Genomic DNA, 24,764 nt, shown 5'->3' on the forward strand with positions numbered 1-24,764 from the left:
TGGCCGTTGAGACTATTTACAGCTCTAATTTTGCTGTAAATAAAATACCCAAGATGCAGAAAAGTTGTATGCAAGGCTCATATGGCTCGCATTGCGACTTGTGACCAGCAGAAAATAAATCCAACACATTTGGAAATATGCAACTTTGTGTTGCAGTATGTCGCAGGTCGCAACACGACACCAGATTACTTTCTATATTGCACCGTGCCACTGATTTGAGTGACGAATGACATGTCGCCCTCGCCTAATCGGACAACGTCTTTACAGATTGACTTTAAAAAGACTACCTTATCAAAGCTATGTGGTGGGGCAGTTGGACTTGTAGAAATGTTGTTAGATGAACCACAAGCTTCGGAGGACACGCTAATGCCATTAGTTCCACTGCTGAGAACTGGGAAAGAATAAACAAGATTAACTCAAAATATGTCATATAAAGCAGTAACTAAACATTTTTGGTGACATTACTTGTTGCTTACATGGTGGGGAAAAAGACTTGGGTTGCGGTGCCTGTAACACTGCTGGACGTAGCACGCTGCGTTGCTGTTCCTTGGGTTTCTGGCTCGGGAGCCCTGAAATGCCCAAACACAATTTATGGTTACTTGTGAGTGAAAATTATTCTGGTTAATGTATAGTATTAGGCGAACCATACAAACATCTGGTAATAACGAAAAATGTACCTAGTCTAGAAAACCCATAATTTCACAGAGAAAAAAAAATAAATTCTAAAAAAGGTCTAGGCAACATAAAGGCTTAGAAGTGTATTCAGGAGATGCATGGGCGCCATATGGAAGAAGAGGTTGTCATTAAGCAGAGAGCCTTTACGAAATTAGGGTACTTTCACAAGAGGTTATTTTTTTTTTTTAACATGCTTTTTTTATTTTACAGACGTCAAAAAACGCAGAGGGGCGAGAGACTCTGATCACGCCAGGCTGGTTTCTGGGCATGCTCAGTAGAGGTGAGATTGGAGATGGTTACCTTACAGGATGGATCCATGTCACACTGCCATTGTACTGTATACACTGCACTGGCGTGCTCCAGGACCAACAAGTGAAGCTGAGGGGGGCGGTCACCGGCCCCAGGTCCACGGTGATTAAAGAGATCAGTCACAAGGCCGGTCTCTCCAATCAGAGCTGCTGGAGCTGGGGGGAGGGTGAGCCAAATGAGGTCACCCAGCTCCAGCCAATGATCAGTGCTACAGTTGCACTGATCATGGCTGGATTTCAAATGTTTCAGCCATTTTCAATGGCTAAAACATTACAGTGGCCGTGATTGGCTGACGAACGCCGCTCAGCCAATCACAGCCTCCTTAGGTCCGGGGAGGAGCCACCACCCCTCCTGAGGTCAGGTACAGGTCCCCTCCTTCCCGAATCTGCGGTTTGTGTGAACAGATCGCAGTCACCGGGGCTCCGGTGCCGCGATTTGGCCATGACGGATACATCCATCATGGGTCTTTAAGTACCACGGCACCATGACGGAAGTATCCGTCAAAGGTCGTGAAGGGGTTAAAAATTAAAATAAAAAAAATGTTCTTGTGCTGAGATAATCTTACATATATGTGTCCCTGCTATGTTCTGTGTAATGGCTGTGTCTGATCGTACAGGGACATTGTCTGATCATAGCACAGCTCCTGGGCAGGGGAAACAGTAAGAGTATACAGACAGCACAGCATGGGATCATATAAAGCATTTCCCTATGTATTTTAAAAAGTAATTTAACTCCTAGAAAGAATAATTTGCATGGTCAGACACGGCCATTACACTGTACATAGCAGAGACACATAGAAAAGATCTCAGCACAGGATTTTTTTTTTTTAAAAAAAAATAAATAAAAATACATCCAATTGTATAAAATTATTATTATTATTATTATTCTAAGATCTATTGATTAAAATAAAACTTTAAAATGAACGTTTGTGGGGAAACCCCTTTAATAGCCCTATATGAGTAAAATATTAATACCCAGTGAAGAGCTTGATTACAACATAAATCCACCAGGTTTCCCGGTCCAGAAGTTTTTGTTTTTAATCTCCACCCTAATGGGTTGGTTAACCATCTCTATACCGGTGTGTTTCTCGGCAAAGTGTCTGGAAGCTCCCGAACATTTAACACTAGAAGTCCCAGGAATTTCGAGCTCCATAGGGTTCAAATGGTAGAAATGTTAAATAACCCCTCTCTGGGACTTCTAGTGTTAAACAATTTACAAACAGTATCTGAAAGATGCGATTGGTTGGGGCTTATGTGTTATGACAGGATAGGACGTAACACGCGGTCTTATTTAGATCTACACCAGCAATGATTAAATACAGTCTGATCTACATATTATATAGTGGTGGAAATGGGACTTTTTACTGTGTAAAACAAAAAAAAAAAAAATTCAGTTTCACTCAAATTAGTTGATGGAAAAAATGAATACATCTCACATGCAAAACTACTACATCTAGTATTTTGTGTGACCTCCATGATTTTTCAGGACAGCACCAAGTCTTCTAGGCATGGAGTGAACAAGTTGGCGGCATTTTACAACATTTATAGGTTTCCATTCTTCAAGAACGACTTTAGAGTTTGGTTGCTGGATGGAGAGTTATGACAACTTGTGTCTTCAGAATACAGTGGAACCTCGCTTAACGAGTAACCCAGTTAACGAGAATTTCGCTTAACAAGCAAAGCTTTCTGTAAATTTGTAACTCCGTTTACAAGAAAGCTTTGCTGTACAAGCGAAATACTCACCGCACAAACTTCTTTTTCCGTACATCCACCGCGCTCTGACCTGCTCTTACAGTCCACACAAACACGCAAGCACACACATACAGTATTATGCTTACCTTACCTTCCGTTCCATCGCCGGCCTCATGGTTCTTGTAGTTCGCCTCGAGGATTCCTCCCTCATCTAGATATACCGGCGGACTACAAGACCCAGGAGGCCGGCGATGGAACAGAAGGTAAGGTGAGCATATTATGTGTACCTTTCGTTCCATCGTTGGCCTCCTGGGTCCTGTAGTTCGCCGGTATAGGCAGTGTATCGGCAAGCATCGCGATGAAGCAGGAACTTCCTGTCACCGCTACTCAAAGGCAGCGCGCTGACCAATCAGAGGCAAGCGGCTCCTGCCTTTGACGTCAGCGCTCTGGCAGCAGAAGTTCCTCCCTCGTTGTGATGGTAACCCGATACACAGCCCGTACTAGCGAACAGCAAGTCCCAGGAGACAGTCAATGGAATGGAACGGAAGGTGAGCATAATAATGTGCGTGTGTGTTTGTACGTGTTTGTGCATGTGTAAAATGGCACAATAGGGGACCAGGATGGGACATTTAAGAAGTTGTGGAACAAATTGTCTGTATTGCAATGATTTCCTAAGGGAAATCTTGCTTTGCTGAACGAGTAACTTGGTTAACAAGCACACTCCCAGAACGGATTGTTCTCGTTAACCAAGGTTCCACTGTACTCCATAGCTTTTTGGTTGTGTTCAGATCGGTGGTCAAGTATGTCTCCTGAATTACTTTCACCCTGTTCTTCAGAAATGCCAGTGGCCTTAGGATGTATTTTGGATCATTGTCATGTGGGAAAAATTCACATCTACTAACAGCACGGAGTGACTGTAGCATCTTCTCGCTCAATACGCAACAGTACATCTGAATTCAAACCATAAATTAAGTGCAGCACCCAAACACCAGGTGCTCTCATGTAGCCTCACATAAGGACTCTGCCTTAACAGGATACATTTTTCTAATTTCATTGTTGTAATTGTATTGCCTACAGTGAAACATTGTGGTGGCAGTGTCTATGAAGAGCTTCATGACGTGCGCTTTTCCAACATAATGATCCCAAAACAAAAGTCTGTTGCGTTTCTGAAGAACAGGGTGAAAGTGATTCAGAAGCCAAGCATGTCCCCTGATCTGAACCCAATCAAAACAGCTATGGGGAATTCTGAAGAGACAAGACAAGCATCATTCTTCATCCAGCCTCTAAAAGGTCATTCCTAAAGAATGGAAAAAGATAGCTGTTACAGTAGGTCGCCAACTTCTTCACTCCATGCCCAGAAGACTAGGTCTTTAAAAATCATGGCTGTCACACAAAATCTAGTAATTTTTTGATGTGGGATGTATTCATTTTTGCATCAACTCATTCATGTAAAACTGAAGATTGTCACAAAAAAAAGAATTTTGTTTACTTACCGTAAATTCTTTTTCTTATAGTTCCGACATGGGAGACCCAGACCATGGGTGTATAGCTTCTGCCTCCGGAGGACACACAAAGTACTACACTAAAAAGTGTAGCTCCTCCCTCCGAGCATATACACCCCCTGGATGACCACATCTAACCAGTTTAGTGCAAAAGCTGAAGGAGGACATCCACCCACAAGTAGAGAGTAAAACCCGGAATAACCGGAGCCTCTGTCTACAACAACAGCCGGTGAAAACACACAGAACAAGAACTGCCAACAGGCAACAGGGAGGGTGCTGGGTCTCCCATGTCGGAACTATAAGAAAAAGAATTTGCGGTAAACAAAATTCTCTTTTTCTTCATCGTTCCTTATGGGAGACCCAGACCATGGGACGTCTCAAAGCAGTCCATGGGTGGGAAATAAAACAGAAACTGAGAAGTAGGCAAAACCTAACTTCACAAATGGGCGACAGCCGCCTGAAGGATGCGTCTGCCCAAGCTCGCATCTGCCGAAGCATGAGCATGCACTTGGTAGTGCTTCGAAAAGGTGTGCAGACTAGACCAAGTGGCAGCCTGACAGACCTGCTGAGCCGTAGCCTGGTGCCTGAAAGCCCAAGAGGCACCGACAGCTCTGGTCGAGTGCGCCTTAATCCCCGGCGGGGGAGGCACCTGATAACATTGGTAGGCATCGGATATGGCCGACCTAATTCAACGAGCTAGGGTCGGTTTAGAAGCCGAGAGACCCTTGCGCTGACCTGTGGTCAGCACAAAAAAAGAGAGGTGCACCGCCTAAGAACAGCGGTGCGTGACACATAGATCCGGAGCGCCCGCACCAAATCTAAAGCATGCAACGCTTTCTCAAAGCGATGCACAGGGGCCGGACAAAGGGAAGGCAATGAAATGTCCTGGTTAAGGTGGAAAGGAGACACCACCTTAGGGGAGAAAGCCCGGAGTCGGACGGAGAACCACCTTGTCTTGGTGAAAAAAAACAAAAAGGGTGACTCCGAAGAGAGCGCAGCCAAATCAGAGACTCTTCTGAGAGAAGTTATGGCCACCAGAAAGCCCACTTTCTGTGAAAGATGAAACAATGAAACCTCCCTAAGAGGCTCAAAGGGGGGTTTCTGTAAGGCCGTGAGGACCAGATTAAGGTCCCAGGGATCCAGAGGCCGCTGGTAAGGCAGAATGATGTGAGATGCGCCCAGAATGAAGGTGCGTACCTGGGTCAGTCGGGCGATACGCCGCTGGAACAACACTGACAGAGCCGAGACCTGTCCCTTGAGGGAATTGAGGGATAGTCCTAGCTGCAGACCGGACTGTAGAAAGGACAGGATGGTCGGCAAGGAAAACGGCCAAGGAGCATGGCCGGAAGAGCGACACCAGGACAGGAAAATTCTCCAAGTCCTGTGGTAAATCCTGGCCGAGGAAGACTTCCGAGCCCGAGTCATAGTGGAGATGACCTCGGAAGGAATGCCTGAAGCCGTCAGGATCCAGGACTCAAGAGCCCCGCCGTCAATCTGAGAGCCGCAGAATTCTGGTGGAAAAACAGACCTTGAGAGAGAAGGTCTGGGCGATCCGGGAGATGCCACGGCATTTCTACGGACAGACGGAGCAGGTCTGGGCACCAAGCTCGCCTGGGCCAGTCTGGAGCAATGATTATGACCCGACGGCCCTCCATTCTGATCTTGCGCAGGACTCTGGGCAAGAGAGCTAGAGGGGGAAAACACGTAGGCCAGACGGAACTGGGACCAATCCTGAACCAGCGCGTCCGCCGCCAAGGCCAGAGGATCGTGGGAGCGAGCCACGTAAACTGGGACCTTGTTGTTGTGCCGGGATGCCATTAGATCCACTTCCGGAGTGCCCCACTTGCGGCAGATTGACTGGAACACTGCCGGATGCAGGGCCCACTCACTCGCCGCTGTCCACGGTTTGACGGCTGAGATAATCTGCCTCCCAGTTTTCTACGCCTGGGATGTGGACCGCGGATATGGTGGACTTGGAGTCCTCCGTCCACTGAAGGATACGTTGAACTTCCAACAAGGCTAGGCGGCTGCGAGTCCCGCCTGACTGGACTCGAATGTGCTTGCCCGCCGACAGGTGGTGAAAGGCTACGAGAGCTAGGAGCACAGCTCTGATTTCCAGCACATTGATCGAGAGGGCTGATTCGGACGGAGTCCAAGTGCCCTGTGCTCGGTGGTGGAGAAACACTGCTCCCCAGCCGGATAGACTGGCATCCGTGGTGAGAATCACCCAGGACGGGGCCAGAAAAGGAGCGTCCCTGGGACAGAGAGAGAGGGGCCGAAGCCACCACTGAAGAGAGCTCCTGGTCTGTGGCGACAGAGCCACCAGCCTGTGCAAGGAAGAGGTCCGCTTGTCCCAACAGCGGAGAATGTCCAGCTGCAGGGGACGCAGAAGGAACTGGGCAAAGGGAACCGCTTCCATTGACGCCACCATCTGACCCAGCACCTGCATGAGGTGCCTGATGGAATGACGGCGGGGCCTCAGCAGAGAGCGCACCGCCAGAAGAAGGGACTGCTGTTTGACTAAGGGCAGCTTCACGAGTGCCGGCAGAGTCTCGAATTGCATCCCTAGGTACGTAAGTTCCTGGGTCGGGGTCAGAGTGGACTTGGGCAGATTGACAAGCCACCCGAATTGAACAAGCTTGGCGAGAGTGAGCGAGACACTCCGCTGACAGTCTGCAATGGATGAAGCCTTGAATAGAAGGTCGTCCAGGTAAGGAATCACTGCCAACCCCTGGAGGTGCAGAACCGCAACCACTGCTGCCATGACCTTGGTGAATACACGAGGGGCCGTGGCTAACCCGAAGGGGAGAGCCACGAATTGGAAATGTTCCTCTCCGATTGCAAAACGTAGCCAACGCTGGTGTGAAAACTGCAATTGGCACATGCAGATAGACATCTCTGATGTCGATGGATGCTAAGAAATCTCCTTGGGTCATTGACTGATCGCAGAGACTCTATGCGAAAATGCCGCACCTGAACATGCTTGTTGAGAAGCTTGAGATCCAGGTCGGAAGGCACCGTCCTTTTCGGGGACTAGGAAGAGATTTGAGTAGAAATCTCAGAACCGTTCCCAGTCGGGAACTGGTACAATTACTCCATTGGCCTGCAAGAATGCCACGGCCTGTGAGAAGGCGGCGGCCTTGGAGCAGGGGGGAGTTGACAGAAAAAAATCTGTTTGGCGGGCTGGATAGAATTCTATCCTGTAGCCGTGGGAGATGGTATCCCACACCCACTGATCGGAGACGTGTTGAAACCACACGTCGCCCAAGTGGGAGAGCCTGCCACCGACCAAAGGACGTTGCTAGCGCGGCCAGATAATCAAGAGGAGGCTGCCTTGGTGGCAGCAGCTCCTGCGGATTTCTGAGGACGCGGCTTCATGCGCCAGTTGGTTTACGGTCCTTGACAGAGTTAGTGGACGAGGCCGGGGGCTTAGAGGACGACCAGTAGAGGAACGAAAGGAACGAAACCTCGACTGGTTCCTGCCCTGGACAGGTTTCCTGGGTTTGTGGCATGGAAGTACTCTTCCTGCCCAAAAGCTTCCTTAATAATTTCATCCAGTTGTTCACCGAATAGTCTGGTCCCAGCAAAAGGGAGCCCAGCAAGGAACTTCTTAAGAAGCATCTGCCTTCCACTCTCGAAGCCACAGGAGCCTGCGGATAGCGAGGGAAATAGCCGAGGCCACCGCAGTGCGGTGACAGTCTCCAGCATGGCAGACATGGCATAGGATGAAAAGACTGAAGCATGGAAGTTAAGGCAACCATTTCGGGCATAGAGTCCCTGTGAGGGAATACATCTCCTCCAGAGAAGCAGAGATGGCTTTGAGAGCTCGCACTGCTGCAAAAGATGGGGAAACGAGGCCCCTGCCACCTCATATATAGATTTGGCCAGAAGGTCAACCTGGCGGACAATGGAATCCTTAGAGAGGTGCCATCAGCCACTGATACAACTGTCCGGGCTGAAAGACTAGACACCGGAGGGTCCACCTTTGGTGAATGAGCCCACTCCTTGACCACCTCTGGTGGAAGGGGAAAACAGTCATCAGAACCACGCTTTGGGAAGCGTCTGTCAGGACAGGCTCTGGGCTTGGTCACAGTGGCCTGAAAAACTGGAGTGGTTAAGGAACACGCTCCTTGTTCTCTTAAGGTATACTGATGCCTTTCTGCCAGAGGGGGATGCTCCCCTGATACAGGCGGATTGAGGTCCAGTACAAATATAATGGACGCAATCAAATCATTAGCATCTGCGTCACCTTCGGACAGATCAATGGGGTACATGAAGTAGCGTCCGAGCCCCTAGTAAAAGGCATCCTCCTCGTCCTGCGAGTCAGCTCGTGAATCAGAGCCGCGGGACGAGGAAGGAATGGGGACCCTGCGTCTCCATTTTAGGAGGACGGGGTCTGAGACCAGAAGAAGAATCCCGTGTGAGCTTTGCTGAGCAAGCCGTAGCAGCAGAAGCGCCCTGAGAAGGGGGCTGATGCATGCTCAGCAGTGTCCGGGACAGCTGCCCCCTGGAGAGAGGGATTCTACCCAAACCGGGGGTTCAGCCACCGGAGCCGGAGCAGCCGGAGGGACCACTGATGAGCTTCCAGGCTGAGGAACCACTATGTTAGAGCAAGCATCACAATGTGGTTATGTGCTCGGTACAGGCAGTACGAGCCTACATGCAGTGCATACTAAGAACAGCCTTGCAGCCTTGCTCTGATGTGAGACATGCTGCAGAAGTGGGGGCTCTGGCCAGAATGACCCCCAGCAGAGTATATAAACAGAGTATATAGGCAGCTCCACAACCGGAGGTTGTGGCTTGCCAGACCGTTTAACAGAGACATCTCTGTGCCCTCCAGATCCCCCAGCCCAGGCCCCCATTTGTCACAATGTGGTTATGCAGACATTGAGAACGCTGATAAAATGGCGCCGGAGTGAGGAGAGGGGGCGGGGCCTACTCTGAGAGCGGGGTCCGGAGGGCAAATGAGGTATACAGGGGAGGGAAACTTTCCTCAGTGAGGAGTGTCCCTTCCCTGTGCTGAACAGCCGCTGGGCGGAGCCGCACTGTCCCTCTGCATGACTGACATGCAGGGGCAGTGAAATCGAAACTAGGCCTCAGGCGAAGCCGGGGCCTAGATTTAAACATGCGGCCAGCGTGCAGGCACCATCGGCGCGGTTCTCCAGTGAAAACTGGAGAACCGACCGGAAATGTTAACACAGTCACATAACACACACTCCCCAATATATAAAGTACAAGGGACCCCTGGAAAGACCACTTTCTGTGGTAATAACGTCTCAGTACTTAGCTTGTGAGACGCAGGGCCAGGTCCATGGGGGGGGGGGGGGGGGGGGTGAGCGCTCCGTCCGGCAGAATCCTGAAAGGGCTGCGGATGGAGACCGGTCTCCTGCAAAGCAGTGAGAACCGTGATGGCTCCCACTTCAAGCCAGAGCCTCAGGGGATGGTGAAGGAGCGTGGCATGTGAAGGCTCCAGCCTTGTAAAATCAACCTTAACAGCACCGCCGACACAGTGGGGTGAGAAGGGACATGCCGGGAGTCCAGGATTGGACCCGCTTTTCTTCAAACGCTTTCCAAAAATGAAAATCAGATGAGAATGCATGTGTGGATGTGTGCCTCCTGAACACAAAGCATTGAACTGGTTAGATGTGGTCATCCAGGGGGTGTATATGCTCGGAGGGAGGAGCTACACTTTTTAGTGTAGTACTTTGTGTGTCCTCCGGAAGCAGAAGCTATACACCCATGGTCTGGGTCTCCCATAAGGAACGATGAAGAAAGTTATATTAACCTTACTTTCATGTTTGGGGGTTAAAAAAAAAAAAAAAAAAAAAAAAAAAAAAAAATATAAGTTCCATGAAACCCACTTACACACCAAAAATATAAAAACACTTTTTTCACAAGCTGAACACTAAGATCTAAGACTTTCTATGTACACAAAAGCCATTTGCTCTCAAATATTGTTCAAAAATTAGTCTAAATCTGTGTTAGTGAGCTCTTCTCCATTGCTGAGATAATCCATCCACCTCACAACTGTGGCATATCAAAATGCTGATTAGACAGCATGACTGTTACACAGGTGTGCCTTAGGCTGGCCACAGTAAAAGGCCAATCTAAAATGTGCAGCTTATCACACAGCTCAATGCCACAGATGTTGCAAGTTTTGAGTGAGCGCCCAATTGACATGCTGACCGCAGGAATGTCCACTAGAGCGGTTGTCCATGAATTTAATGTTTTTTTTTTTCTCTACCATAAACAATCTCCAAAGGCATTTCAGAGTATTTGGCAATTCTTCCAACCGGCCTCTGTAGAACACGTGTAACTACACCAGCCCAGTACCTCCAGCATCTTCACCTCAAAGATCATCCAAAGACCAGCCAGCTAAACAGATGCTGCAACAATGTTAGAATAAAGAAATGTCTGCACAACCTGTTAGAAACGGTCTCAGGGAAGCTCATCTGCATGTGCGTCGTCCTCACTGAGGTCTTCACCTGACTGAAAGGTGCCCTTTAACCGACTGGAGTGGGCAAACTCTCACATTTGATGGCGTCTGGCATGTTGGAGAGGTGTGCTCTTCATGGATGAATCCTGGTTTTCACTGTACAGGGCAGACAGTGTGTGGTGTTGTGTGGTTGTGCAGTTTGCTGATGACAATGTTGTGAATTGCGTTGCCTATAGTGTCAGTGGTGTTATGGTATGGGCAGGCGTATGTTATAGACAACAAATACGGGAATTTTATTGATGCCATTTTGAATGCACAGCGCTATCGTGACGAGGTCCATTGTTGCACCATCCCAGTTCTTGCATGACCAGCATACGCCCCGGACATGTCACCAACTGAGCAGGTTTGATATGCTCTGGATCAGCGTCTGCAATAGCATTTTCAGGCTCCTGACAATATCCAGGCACTTCGCACAGCCATTGTAGGGGAGCGGACCCAAATTTCACAAATCACTATCAACAACCTGATCATGCGAAGGAGATGTGCTGTACTGCGTGATACAAATGGTGGTCACACCAGACTGACTTTTTTTTTTTTTTTACACCACATCCCCATCCCCCAGTTCTCCCCAATAGCGCAAAACTGCACATTTAAGAGGACCTATAATTGTTGGCAGCCTAAGGCACACCTGTGCAATCATACTGTCTGATCAGCAGCTTTAACACACACAGACACACACTAGACAGCTGTTGGCCAAAAGCAGTTTCTCTAGACTCCCATATAAACATAGGTCTTCAATGCAGAAGACAATGATGGGAAATGCAAATTCCCTATCAAATGCCAGGGGAGGGAAGGAGGTCCCCAATATAAGATACAGGCTTAGCCAGTCATCCAATCTAGATGTTTGAGTGCCTTTTCGTCTAATTTGTATGGGACCTTTTAGTGTGTGTGTGTGTGTGTGTGTGTGTGTGTGTGTGTGTGTGTGTGTGTGTGTGTGTGTGTGTGTGTGTGTCAAGTTCAGTACGATGGCGTATACAGGCCAAGTTTACCCAGCCCTCAGTAGAAATCAATGCATGGCTGGTCACATAAGATACATATTGTGTGCAAAGCTTTGTGTTTTGACCAAACACACTACATCAAAAGGGGACCCTTCCAAAAGAAACAAATACACCAATCTACAAATGAAAAAAACCCAAAAACATCCATACCTGCACTGGGGGCCTGTCCGTGAATAAGTGTGGGGGGTTTAAGTCTGAAGACACTGTTTTTTTCCTCTAAAAAGACAAATTACGAGCAGTTAGCAAATCAGTATTTTCTTATTTAAAATCTGGCTAAAGAACAATAAAGAAAAATAAAAACGGACGATCTGCAGCCATAAAGTGAATGTAACATCATCACGTACATTGAGCAGGGTACAGGTCATCAGTAGAGATCACACAGACGGCTCCACTCATTAAACTGGAGCTATACAATTCTTGTAGGGTCTTCGGATGGAATGGCTGCGGTTTTCGGGGTCTGGACAGGACACACATTGCTCTATGTCGGTAATACGAGTGAGACTGCTCCCAACAAAGGTTATTTACCAAGTTGAAAAAAATGCCTGTCCTGACATATGCTAATTGCCTCTAAAGACTGAAGAGGATTTGATCTCTGGCACCATCTATTGGATGTAACAATCCTAAAAGCCAAAATTGACTCTAAGGGTATGTGCGCACTAGACGTTTTTTTCACGCTGCGTTTCTATGTGCGTTTTTGTCTAAAAAAAACGCACCCGCGGCTAAAAAACGTGGCAAAAACGCATGCGTTTTTGCCGCGATTTGGTGCGTTTTTTGCTGCGTTTTTACTCACTGCGTTTTTAATCAGTGCACAATGCCATTAAAGATTGTTGATGAAAAAAAAAAAAAAAAAAAAAAAGGTCTGATGTCATTTCCTTCTTCAAAATGTTCATTGTATGCAGGAGAGCAGACAGCTGCAGAACTAGTGTATGCAGGAGAGCAGACAGCAGCTGCAGAACTACAAGTCTCAGCATCCTCCATTCACTAGTGTATGCAGGAGAGCAGACAGCAGCTGCAGAACTACAAGTCTCAGCATCCTCCATTCACTAGTGTATGCAGGAGAGCAGACAGCAGCTGCAGAACTACAAGTCTCAGCATCCTCCATTCACTAGTGTATGCAGGAGAGCAGACAGCAGCTGCAGAACTACAAGTCTCAGCATCCTCCATTCACTAGTGTATGCAGGAGAGCAGACAGCAGCTGCAGAACTACAAGTCTCAGCATCCTCCATTCACTAGTGTATGCAGGAGAGCAGACAGCAGCTGCAGAACTACAAGGCTCAGCATCCTCCATTCACTAGTGTATGCAGGAGAGCAGACAGCAGCTGCAGAACTACAAGTCTCAGCATCCTCCATTCACTAGTGTATGCAGGAGAGCAGACAGCAGCTGCAGAACTACAAGGCTCAGCATCCTCCATTCACTAGTGTATGCAGGAGAGCACACAGCAGCTGCAGAACTACAAGTCTCAGCATCCTCCATTCACTAGTGTATGCAGGAGAGCAGACAGCAGCTGCAGAACCACAAAGCTCAGCATCCTCCATCCAGGACTGTATGCAGTTTTTTGCCCAAAAAGAAAAAAAAAATGACATGGGCTTCGCCATATTTTTGTATGCTAGCCGGGTACAGCAGGCAGGTACGGGCTGCCCCCAACCCCCAGCTGCCTATTTGTACCCGGCTGGGAACCAAAAATATAGAGAAGCCCTTTTTTTTAATTATTTCATGAAATATATGTGTGCGGACAGCACTTATGAAAACCCATAGACATTGCTGGGGAAGCAATGTCACTGCGTTTTCAGCACAAAAACGCGGTAAAAAACGCCGCTAAAAACGCCTAGTGCGCACAAGGCCTAACCCCTTCACCCCCAGGCTGTTTTCTCCTTCCTGACCAGGCCAAATTTTACAATTGTGACCAGTGTCACTTTATGAGGTAATAACTCACTCAACGGATCCCAGCAATTCTGAGACTTTTTTTCTTGACATTATACTTCATGTTAGCGGTAAATTTAGGTTCACACTTTTTAAATTTTAACTTGTGAAAAATATTGGAATTTTGTTGAAAATTTTGCATTTTTTAAACTTAATTTTAATGCTTTAAATATTTTGTGGGACATTGTATAACTTATACATTTATTTGGATTTTTCAGAGAAACAAGTATTTAATCCCCTACCAACCATTAAGAGTTCTGGCTCCTAATCAACTTGTTACCTGCATTAAAGGCAGCTGTCAAATTGTCACCTGTATAAAAGACTCCTTTCCACAGACTCAGTCAGACTAACCTCTATCACAAGGGCAAGACCAAAAGAGCTTTCTAAGAAGTCAGAGACAAGATCATAGACCTGCACACGGCTGGAATGGGCTACAAACCATAAGTAAGACATTGGATGAGAAGGAGACAACTGTTGGTGCAATAGTAAGAAAATGGAAGAAATATAAAATGAGTGTCAATCAACATCGATCTTGTGCACCATTCAAAATCTCACCTCATGAGGTATCCAGGATCATGAGGAAGGTGAGAGATCAGCCTAAAAGTACATGGGGGGGGGTAATTGTTAATGATCTCAAGGCAGCTGGGACCACTGTCACCAAGAAAACCATTGGTAACACATTACGCCGTAATGGCTTAAAATCTTGCAGTGCCTGCAAAGTCCCACTGCTCAAGAAGGCACATGTGCTGGCCCGTCTAAAAGTTTGCCAATGAACACCTGGATTATTCTGAGAGTGATTGGGAGAAGGTGCTGTGGTCAGAGGAGACAAAAATTGAGCTCTTTGGCATTAACTCAACTCGCCGTGTTTGGGGCAAGAGAAATGCTGCCTATGACCCAAAGAACACCGTCCCCACTGTCAAGCATGGAGGTGGAAACCATGGAAATGTTTCTCTGCTAAGGGCACAGGACAACTTCACCGCATCAAATGGGACAATGGATGGAGTCATGTACCATAAATCCTGAGGGATAACTTCCTTCCCTCCGTCAGGACATTAAAAATGGGTCGTAGCTGGGTCTACTAGCAAAACAATGACCCAAAACATACAGCCAAGGCAACAAAGGAATGCCTCAAAAAGAAGCACATTAAGGTCATGGAGTGGCCTAGTTATAGAACTTTTATGGAGGGAGCTGAAGCTCAGAATTGCCAAGAGACAGCCTCAAAATCTTCATGATTTAGAGATGATCTACAAAGAGGAGTAAACCAAGATTCCTCCAGACCTGTGCACAAACCTAATCAACTACAAAAACCATTGGCTGCTGTGCTTGCCAACAAGGGTTTTGCCACCATGTAGTAAGTCTTGTTTGCCAAAGGGATCAAACACTTATTTCTCAATGCAAATATATTTATATGATTTATACAATGTGATTTTCTGGATTTTATTTTGGATATTTTCTCACTGTTTAAATTAACCTACCCTTAAAATTATAGACTGTTCATGTCTATGTCAGTGGGCAAACGTACAAAAAAAAAACAAAAAAAAAACAAAAAAACAGCAAGGGATCAAATACTTCTTTCCTTCACTGTCGTAGCACACAAATAGATCTTTAGAAAAAAAGTATTTAAGACAGTTTTTGAGATGCTAATTAGGGCTGTGACTAGCTGCAGGGGTGTTCATTCTCCAACTAGTCTGCCCATTTAGCATGTTATCTCGCCACTGTGACTACTATCATACACTAAAAATACGCTTTAAAAAAGTTTTCATATCACCATATTATTGGAGCTAGATTTTCTTCATCTTTCTGCCGACAGTCATGCTTTTTTTGCGGTATGAGTTGACATTTCTATTGGTACAATTTTCGGGCACAACCTTTTTTGATCGCTTTTTATTCTGGTTTTTTTTGGGAGGCAGAATGAGCAAAAACCAGCCATTCAGAAATTTTAGAGGTTTTTCATGTTTAATGTCCCTGGCTGTGAAAGCAGGAGCTCGGCTATCACTTATGCTGAGCTCCCGGCAGCGATCGCACGTGCACAGCTCCTGTGCCCATATGATTGTAACGGGAACGCACTGCAAAATAGGATGTACTGGTATGTGCAATGTTGAAAAGGTCTTAGCAAAATCCTGCTGAAAAGGTTCTCTAAATTACAGACAGGGCTATATTGGCGCTGTTGGTGTGATTAAAATGATACTTGAAGAAATTTCATTTTGTAGATTGTGTAATGCATGCTTGAAGTTTTCTTGGAATCATAGCATCGTGCATTGGGGCCGGCCTGTGGGTAGGGTATTCGGCAATGCAGGCTCGTCTATAGTCTTCTTTGCTTAAGTTTCGCATTGGCATCATCCTAGCCACGGGCAGCATTTGCGCAGATAGACCTCATTGATCTTCAGTAAAATGTTGCTAGTGGCGGAGCATGATCTTCGTTCATCACTGAGCAAAGATGGAAATCAGTGCATGTGCTGCCACCAGCTCCATTTTCCTGAAGAAGACTTTCAGGAGATTAATGTTCACAACTGCTGCCCGTGGCTAGGCCAGCCTCTGGCACAAAAGTTAAACCCAGTTAGATAATAAAGACATCAGAGGCAGCAGAGGGGTTGAGGCAGTGCAGAATACCCTACCAACAGGCCTGTCTAACAGGCCCTCCCCAATGGACAAAGCTCTGATAGCAAGAAAACTTCAAAAACACTCTTTACACAATATCTACAAAATGGGTTTCTTCACAAGTATCATTATAATTAGTGTAACAGCGATAATTGGGCCCAGTCTGTGCTTTAGATAGCAAAATGCTGCTGAGAGTTTCTCTTTAATGAGCCATGCCACATAACTTAGGACAAGAAGCTAAACCAGAAACCTCATTTGCACTCTTATTTGGGGGTGTTGCTCCTCCAAAGCAGGAGCTCCGATTTTGCTCCAGAGATCAAATACTCTTCCTTCTGACAACTTTATTTGCACATTTTAATTTCTCAGAGGAGCACTGCATGGCCTACAAGACTCCTTACAGCAGTAGGTCACTCTCCACCAGGAGAAATGCCACCCTCCCCCTTAGATGTCCTGAAAAACATTCTGTGGAAGTATGCTCTCCTATGCGTTCATTTACTCTGGTTTCTTCCAAAAACATGAACCCTAGTGTGTATGACGATCTCAGATATTCTCAAAATATCCATGCCTGATACCTGCAGGTCCCACATCTATGCAAAAAACAAACAGGGCCCCAATCTTCTGTTGGAAGGAAGAGGGTTGAACATGCAATGATTATACGTTCATTTCTATTGGAGTTTTGAAAAACCACCAAGTAGCATGGGTTTCTCTAATTTGTTTAACCTCTCATGGAAATGGTTGAAAAGAGGCACACCCATGTCTTTGTTCCTAGTACAGCAAAGACAACCTGTTTTCAAGAAGTGTGTAGCGCCCATAAATAGGACCTCCTATCAAACAAACATTTATAGCACATTCTGTTTAAATTTTGCTTTAAATCAAATTTGACAGTCACACGAAACAAAAAACTACATCTACAGACAAAGTTAGAGTAGGAAGCACTAAACAAATTCACATACTTATTTACTAATGCAGGTGTGGTTTATGGAGAACAAAAAAGGAAAACTATGGAGATCAAAACAGGACTTCTAGAACCAGGACAAAACAAGGACAAGGATGGTTGGGTTGCTGACCAAGAGAAAGATTCTACATCTTCCCAAATGTCCTCCAATGGAAGCAGCCGCAAGGTGACTGATTCTTACAGTCCAGCCAAAATGATATGCCCACTAGTCACAGTTAGGACTACAGGAGGATATGTAGCGTACTGCTTACCTGGTTCAGAATCAGAGTTCCCTGTGGAAGGTTGACAAAAGCTGGATGGCATGAAGACATTGTTCTTCGTCACTAAAATATAAAAGGTCACAATTCACCAAATAAATTCAGACAAATTACTTAAGACAAAGTTCTTGCTACCAATACATTTAAAAAAGCAATGCTAAAAGGGGAATTAGATTGGAGCTCCCATTAAGCTAGAAGCTTACTTTACAGGGCGCGTGGCCTGGCAGGTATGTGATATAATAATGAATTCACTGCACTCAAATTTGTGAGTTTGCAAAGAGTGAAACAATACATTTATTGGAGCAAAGTGGTAAATCACATATCCTCAAGGCACCTTTTCCATATACTTCAGTGCCTCAGTGCACGTCATCCTTCACCCTACAGTCACCCATTATAAAGAGACTTGACTAAGACCCGGTGGGTCGAAACGTCATCGGAGGTTTGCTTTACCACTTTGCTCCAATAAATTATTGTTTTACTCTTTGCAAATTCACAAATTTGAGTGCATTGAATTCATTATTATCTGACTTTAGGGCATTGCCGTCTTTTCACATGCACCATCATCTGCTTTAGTCTGAGTGCAGACCATTGTATTATTATTGGTAGGTATGTGAGGCAGATGCACTACACTTTGCTCCTGCTTCTCACCGTGAGCAATCCTGAGAACAGCTTAAAAACATTTTTTTTGGAGGACCTATCTTTGATGATACCATCCCATACCAGTACCCCACCTCCACCTTGCTGGCGTCTGAGTCAAAGAGGAGCTCTCTGCCCTTTACTGATCCAGTCTCTCGCCCATCAAGAGTCCCTCATTTCATCAGTTCATAAAACCTTTGAAATATTCTTAAGATATTTCTTGGCCCAGTCTTGACGTTTTATCTTATGTTTCTTGTTCGGAGGTGGTGGTTTTTCAGCCTTCCTTACCTTGGCCATGTCCTTGAGTATGGCACACCTTGTGCTTTTTGATACTCCAGTAACATTGCAGCTCTGAAATATGGCCACACTGGTGGCAAATGGCATCTTGGCAGCTTCACGCTTGACTTTCCTCAATTCATGGGCAGTTATTTTGCACCTTGTGCCCAACACACTTCTTGTGACCCTGTTGGCTATTTGCCATGAAACGCTGGATTGTTTGGTGATCACGCTTCAAAAGTTTGGCAATTTCAAGACTACTGCATCCCTCTGCAAGACAGCTCACAATTTTGGACTTTCAGAGCCCGTCAAATCTCTCTTCTGACCCATTTTGCCAAAGGAAAGGAAGTTGCCAAATAATTAAGCCCCCCCTTATATAGGGTGTTGATTTCATTACACCACACGCTTCCTCATTACAGAGATGCACATCACGTGATTTACTTAATTGGTAGTTGGCTCTCAGCCTATACAGCTTGGAGAAGGACAACATGTATAAAAGTTATGTAATCAAAATACTCATTTGCCTAATAATTCTGCACAGTGTATTCTTGTAAAGCTTGTTACTGACGCGGTTGTGTCACACGTGCACAGAGTAACAAGTGGTCCCAATTCTCTTAGTGTGGGCAGAATATCTAAGTACTGTCTGTTAAATTGTTCTGTTCTTCATGGTTTTATTTCTCTCCACATAATGCCCAAAAGATCAAGACCGATATGGTCACATAAGATATATCCTGTCAATTACGTAAAATATCGTCCAAAGTAGCAAAACATATATGGCATAGCATGGAATATTAGGCGTTGGTAAATCCATAGGTGTCTGCAGTGTATTTGTGGCTGAGTAAATATCACCCAGCGATAATGTTTATCAGACACTCATGGTAAAGAGGAACACACCTGCTACATTGCCGATGGAGGTCATGTGAATACCACTCAGTCCAGTCCACCCATTCAAGCGGTGTGAGCCTCATGGTTCAAGGCAATAACTTTCATGTCTAAGAGTGGCGTTGGACTTGGAGGGCCAATCAGTTTCTATACATGGCTTTATATAGAACATCTCAGTAATCATAATGGCTCTATACATGCCTCCTCCATACTCTGGTGAGGTGTTAAAAGGGATTCTCCCCTTTATATGTACATTCCCAGGTATTAAAACTCTAAATAGGGGATTTTACCATGTATTTACACGCACATTGGGATAAGTTCCACACAGCAACACAGACATTATCAAGAATGCCTTCAGAAATGGGTTTGGTGGATATTTGGTGAGTGAACATACAACAAAGCAGTATTCTTGTTACTCAACATACCATTTGTCCTCTAGAATAGAGACTTTGCATAAATAGTCCTATGTAGAGAATGTTGAATGCATGCCTAGAAGTATCTCACATCATTCCCCTCTGCAGGTACAGTTACAGATTAAGTATAGATGGGATAAATAAGTGGACTGTTGCAGTTTAATCCGATCACTGGAGGCTCACTGTGTGAACGTATCCTTGGAACATTTAACAGTACACATAGGTCCAAGCTCTATTCACACTGTCTGGGATGCTATGACAGCATATGTCAGAAGTTTATATATAGGTGAAATCAGTGAGAGGAAGTCCAAATCAAGGGAGATTACACAAAAATTACAGGAATGGGCAAAATCTCAGCTGTCATGTATTTCAAGTACCTCCACTGATAATGAACGGAAGCTCAGAAAACCTTGAAGACCATCATCTACTTGATTTAGCTATGCAAAAAAGTTTTTTTTGTTACGAAAAAGGCACTTTTTGCGAAGGGCGAGTGCCAGACAATTAATTAGTTTCTGATAATTGTATGGTGGATACAGGAGGATGATACCATTCTTCGAACTTTACATAACTATTACACTTCTATATATTTAACCAAATGTAGTGCCAAAAAAACAGTGAGCAGTTCTTTATGAATATCCCCTTAGGCCCTGTGCCCACGCTGCGTATTTTTACATGGATTTTGACGCATATTTTCAGAAATCTGCACCCAATCTGCACCGAATATGCAAGGGAAAAATAAGCAACGTGGGCACAGCACTTCTGAATTCTTACAGACTTTGCTGGCTTCACAATGGACATGCAGATTTTGCTGCAGATTTCTGAAAATACGCATCAAAACTACACAGCGTGGGCACTGGGCCTTAATGCAATTAACAAATTAGCATAGGGATATGTACAGGTGCATCTAAATAAATTAGATCAAAAAGTTAATTTCAGTAATTCAACACAAAAAGGGAAATGTATTATATAGCGTCATTACAAACAGTGATCTATTTCAAGTGTTTCTGTTTAGGGTTGATGACCATGGCTTACAGCCAATGAAACCCAAAAGTCATTATCTCAGAAACCAAGAACAATTACCACAAAACCCCTGCAAAAGCTTTCTAAGTGTTTAAAATGGTCCCTTAGTCTGGTTCAGTAGGCTACACAATCATGAAGACTGCTGACTTGACAGATGTCCAGAAGGCAGTCATTGACACATTCCACAAGGAGAGAAAGCCACAAAAGGTCATTGCTAAAGAAGCTGACTGCTCACAGAGTACTGTATCCAAGCATATTAATGGAAAGTTGAGTGGAAGGGAAAAATGTGGTAGAAAAAGGTGCACAAGCAACAGGGATAACCGCAGCCTTGATAGGATTGTTAATAAAAGTCCATTCAAAAGTTTGGTGAAGATTTAAAGAGTGGACTGCTGCTGGAGTCAGTGCTTCAAGAGTCACCACACACAGACGTATCCAGGACATGGGCTACAAGTGTCACATTCCTTGTGTCAAGCCACTCAGGACCAATAGACAAATCCAGAAGTGTCTTACCTCAGCGAAGGAGAAAAAGAACTGGACTGTTGCTCAGTGGTCCAAGGTGTTTTCAGATGAAAAGTAACTTTTGCATTTCATTTGGAAATCAAGGTCCCAGAGTCTGGAGGAAGAGTGAAGAGACCACAATCCAAGCTGCTTGAGGTCTAGTGGGAAGTTTCCACGATCAGTAATGGTTTGAGGAGCCATGTCATCTGCTGGTGTAGGTCCACTGTGTTTTATCAAGACCAAAGTCAGTGCAGCCGTCTACCAGGACATTTTAGAGCACTTCATGCTTCCCTCTGCCGACAAGCTTTTTGCAGATGGAAACTTCATTTTCCAGCAGGACTTGGCACCTGTGCACACTGCCAAAAGTACCAATACCTGGTTTAACAAGCACAGTATCAATGTGCTTGATTGGCCAGCAAACACGCCTGACCATAACCCCATAATCAATGGGGTATTGTCAAGACGAAGATGATAGATACCAGACCCAACCATGCAGACGAGCTGAAGGCTGCTATCAAAGTAAGCTGGGCTTCCATAACACCTCAGCAGTGCCACAGGCTGAGCGCCTCCATGCCACGCCGCATTGGTGCAGTAATTCATGCAAAAGGAGCCATGACCCAGTATTGAGTGCATTTACTGTACATACATTTCAGTTGACCAACATTTCTGAGTTTAAAATAATTTTTCAGTTGGTCTTATACAATATTCTAATTTTCTGAGATAATGACTTTTGGGTTTTCATTGGCTGTAAGCCATAATCCTCAACATTAACAGAAATAAACATTTGAAATAGATCCCTCTGTAATGACTAATATATGTGATTCCCTTTTTGTATTGAATTACTGACATAAATTAACTTTTTGATGATATTCTATTTTATTGAGATGCACTTGTAACATCATTAATCCAGCCATTGTGCCTCTGGATGAACAACTCTGGCCTAATTTTATCTTCATGGACGACAATGCTCCAGCTCATCAAGGTCACATCATTAGGGAATTACTGCTGGAGACTGGGGTACCTCAAATGGAGGTCTACCCTTTCTTCAGACCTGGATCTCAAGGAAAACCTATGGGATTAGCTGAGCAGCTTTGTAGAGGCTCATAACTCTGTACCCCAGAAGCTCTATGACCTGAGCGCCGCCCTGTGGGATGCCATGTCTCAGCAGAAAAGAACTACTTGTGAACAGCAGTAGACATCATTGTAAAGCTGTAATTGATAGTGAAGGCAACGTTATTATGCTTGCTTACATAGTGCCATCACATTCCATAGCACTTTACAGCCATCATCACTGTCCCCATTGGGGCTCACAATCTAGATTTCTTTATCGCTTCATTGGGGGACACAGGAAACCATGGGTGTATGCTGCTGGGACTAGGAGGTGACACTATGCGAATAAGAAAGTTGACTCCTCCCACGTAGTATACACCCACTGACTGGAGCTGAGGAGATCAGTTTTTGCTTAGTGTCCGAGGAGGTTGGACACGCAGGGGCTGCTCTCAGCCCCTCAGGTTTGTATTGTTGTGTTTTATTAATATTTTCCCTTTGTTTTTCAGACACAGCTCATCGGGCGACAGGGTGTAATCGCTCACCCTGTTCTCCCACATAGAGACCGGTCGCACAGAAGTGGGGTCCGTCCGCCACTTCCGTTGTCTTCCGTGTCTGTCTGGCAGGACCCTACCCCCCTAACACTTCCAAGCGGTTTGGGGGGCATCCGCACAGAGGGACAGGCGGATGGTCCTTGCCCCTCTCCCCAAAGACTCTCTCGCTCCCGAGCCTGATTGTGGGGTAGGAAGACGAAGACAGTACCTAGGATGGAGAGGTACCCTTCCGGTCTTCCCTATCCCCGGGACGACCGTCGAGATGTCTTCCCTTGCCTTCCAGGACGCATCCAGGATCAGGACAAGCCGGGACCTCAGGGTAAGTACTCTGCACTCCCCCGTCCCGGGTTATGAGGGGGAGGGATCCCGTCTATATAATCCCCGCAGCCCCCTCGCCATTTGGGTCAGGGGGTCCCATATCTCCCTTAGCGCCCCACCCCAGGCCACCCGTAGCTCCTGTAGTGCGGCCTCTCTGCGTCCCTCCGATCGGCCCCCCTGCCGTGGCGTCCACTACCCGGCGTTCCCCCCCCCCCCCGGCGGCCTGTCGTTAAACTTTAACCCCCGGCCCCATTGCGGCCCGCGGCTCCATAGAAGCACGGCGTCCCTCTCCGGCGGACTACCTTCAAAATTTAGCCCCTGGCTCTGCGGTCCCCTCAGTATCTGCGCGCCCTCCAGCCCGTGTCCCCAGCCGGTATTTTGTCCGCGCGCGCGGGGTTTTTCAAATCTCCCGCCTCTTTTCTCTTCGCGCGGCCTCAGTCGTCCTCCGGCGTCTGACGTCATTTCCGGGCGCCAACCCTCGGCGCACGTCATCCCTGCGCCTGCTCCCCCCACCGGGTAAACTGCGTTGCCGCCGCCGCGAAATCTGACATCCTCCGCCCGGGTACCTTGACTCTGCAGCCGCAGCACCCGTGCTTCCGCCCGGGTGAGCGCTGCTCGCGCCGCCGCCAGGCCCGCTTCACCGGCCGGGTAAGCGTTCCTAGCACCGCTGCGCCCCTCCAGGCCGTCTGTACCGCCACCGCCGCAAGTCCTCCCCGCAGGCAGTGCTGGACCCTGCGCTCCCCACTAGCAGCGATTAGGCCACTGCTCCCCTGACCCCGGGGTCTGTCAGCGTTCTCGCAGCATTCAGTGCGCTACATCTGAGCCCCCCCAACAGGTCCCTAACCCCCCTCAGGGCTCATTCTCCAGGGTACTGTTCTACCTGAACTACAGTCCTGTTGGTGAGGGAACAGGCCTTTTCACTAGGATACCGCCTTGTGAAGCAGCCGTATGTCGTACAATTTTATTGTCTTCTGTCTGTGTTGTACACACATCCTCCTAGCCCAGATGTGCTCCTGATTTCTGGGTGTTCATTGTTATTTTGCCATTCTGTTTCCCAGATATTTACCGCCTATAGCACTAATTACTAATCCTAGGTGTCCAGCGGTATTATGCGCCTGTGGCACGAATTACGGACGTCTCTACAGCATTCTAAATCTTCCCCAGGCTATTGTCCTTACTCCCGGTTATCCGTCAGGTTACGGATAGATTATAGCGCTCTACCCAGCAATCAGAAGTTCACATCTCGCTACACACGTTGTTACATGGCGGTCCATGACTTGGCCTTCCGTGATCGTTCCAGTGTCTCCGTGAACCGGTCAGTTTCTTCCAGTGTGTCCCATGCTTACGCCCTGTGTGTTCATGTATCTGTCCTCTGTCCCATGTGTCAGTGTCTCTGCGTGCCACCTGACGGTTATAGTGCGCAGTTGCCACCTGTGCACAAGTGACACCAGTGTGCCGGTGTTTCTTTCTGTACTAGTCTTCATCGGCGTACTAGTCTCCTACTGTCCACTATCCAGCGGACCAGCGTGCCTCTTGGCACTGACCTGCTACTGTGTGCCAACGTCCCCCTGTACCTGTTCACTTCCCAGTGTGCCACTGTCTGCGTCAATCCTGATGTTCCATTACCCAGGTGCTTTGGGGAACCTGCCCGCTGTTCCGTGGGCCAGCGTTTCCACATACATTGTTTTGCTTTGGCGTATCAGGGTTTTCACAAGCCC

At 46.5% G+C, this 24,764-nt stretch overlaps 1 protein-coding gene across 2 annotated transcripts in view; it reads right to left on the minus strand.

The window, feature by feature from the left end:
• RANBP3 (RAN binding protein 3) overlaps positions 1 to 24,764 on the minus strand; it is a 114,999-nt gene that overhangs the window by 51,234 nt on the left and 39,001 nt on the right. Inside the window, exons 5-8 of one of the 2 annotated variants that reach the window (XM_075352519.1) lie at positions 17,397 to 17,468; positions 11,822 to 11,887; positions 477 to 569; positions 288 to 391 (exon numbers count right to left, since the gene is read on the minus strand). In XM_075352519.1, coding sequence (XP_075208634.1) covers positions 288 to 391; positions 477 to 569; positions 11,822 to 11,887; positions 17,397 to 17,468 — 335 coding nt within the window. The remainder of the gene's footprint in view (positions 1 to 287; positions 392 to 476; positions 570 to 11,821; positions 11,888 to 17,396; positions 17,469 to 24,764) is intronic. The other variant, XM_075352520.1, reaches the window with a different exon arrangement.

This window comes from Anomaloglossus baeobatrachus, chromosome 1 (assembly GCF_048569485.1).
Source record: "Anomaloglossus baeobatrachus isolate aAnoBae1 chromosome 1, aAnoBae1.hap1, whole genome shotgun sequence".
NCBI classification, from domain to species: Eukaryota; Metazoa; Chordata; class Amphibia; order Anura; family Aromobatidae; genus Anomaloglossus; species Anomaloglossus baeobatrachus.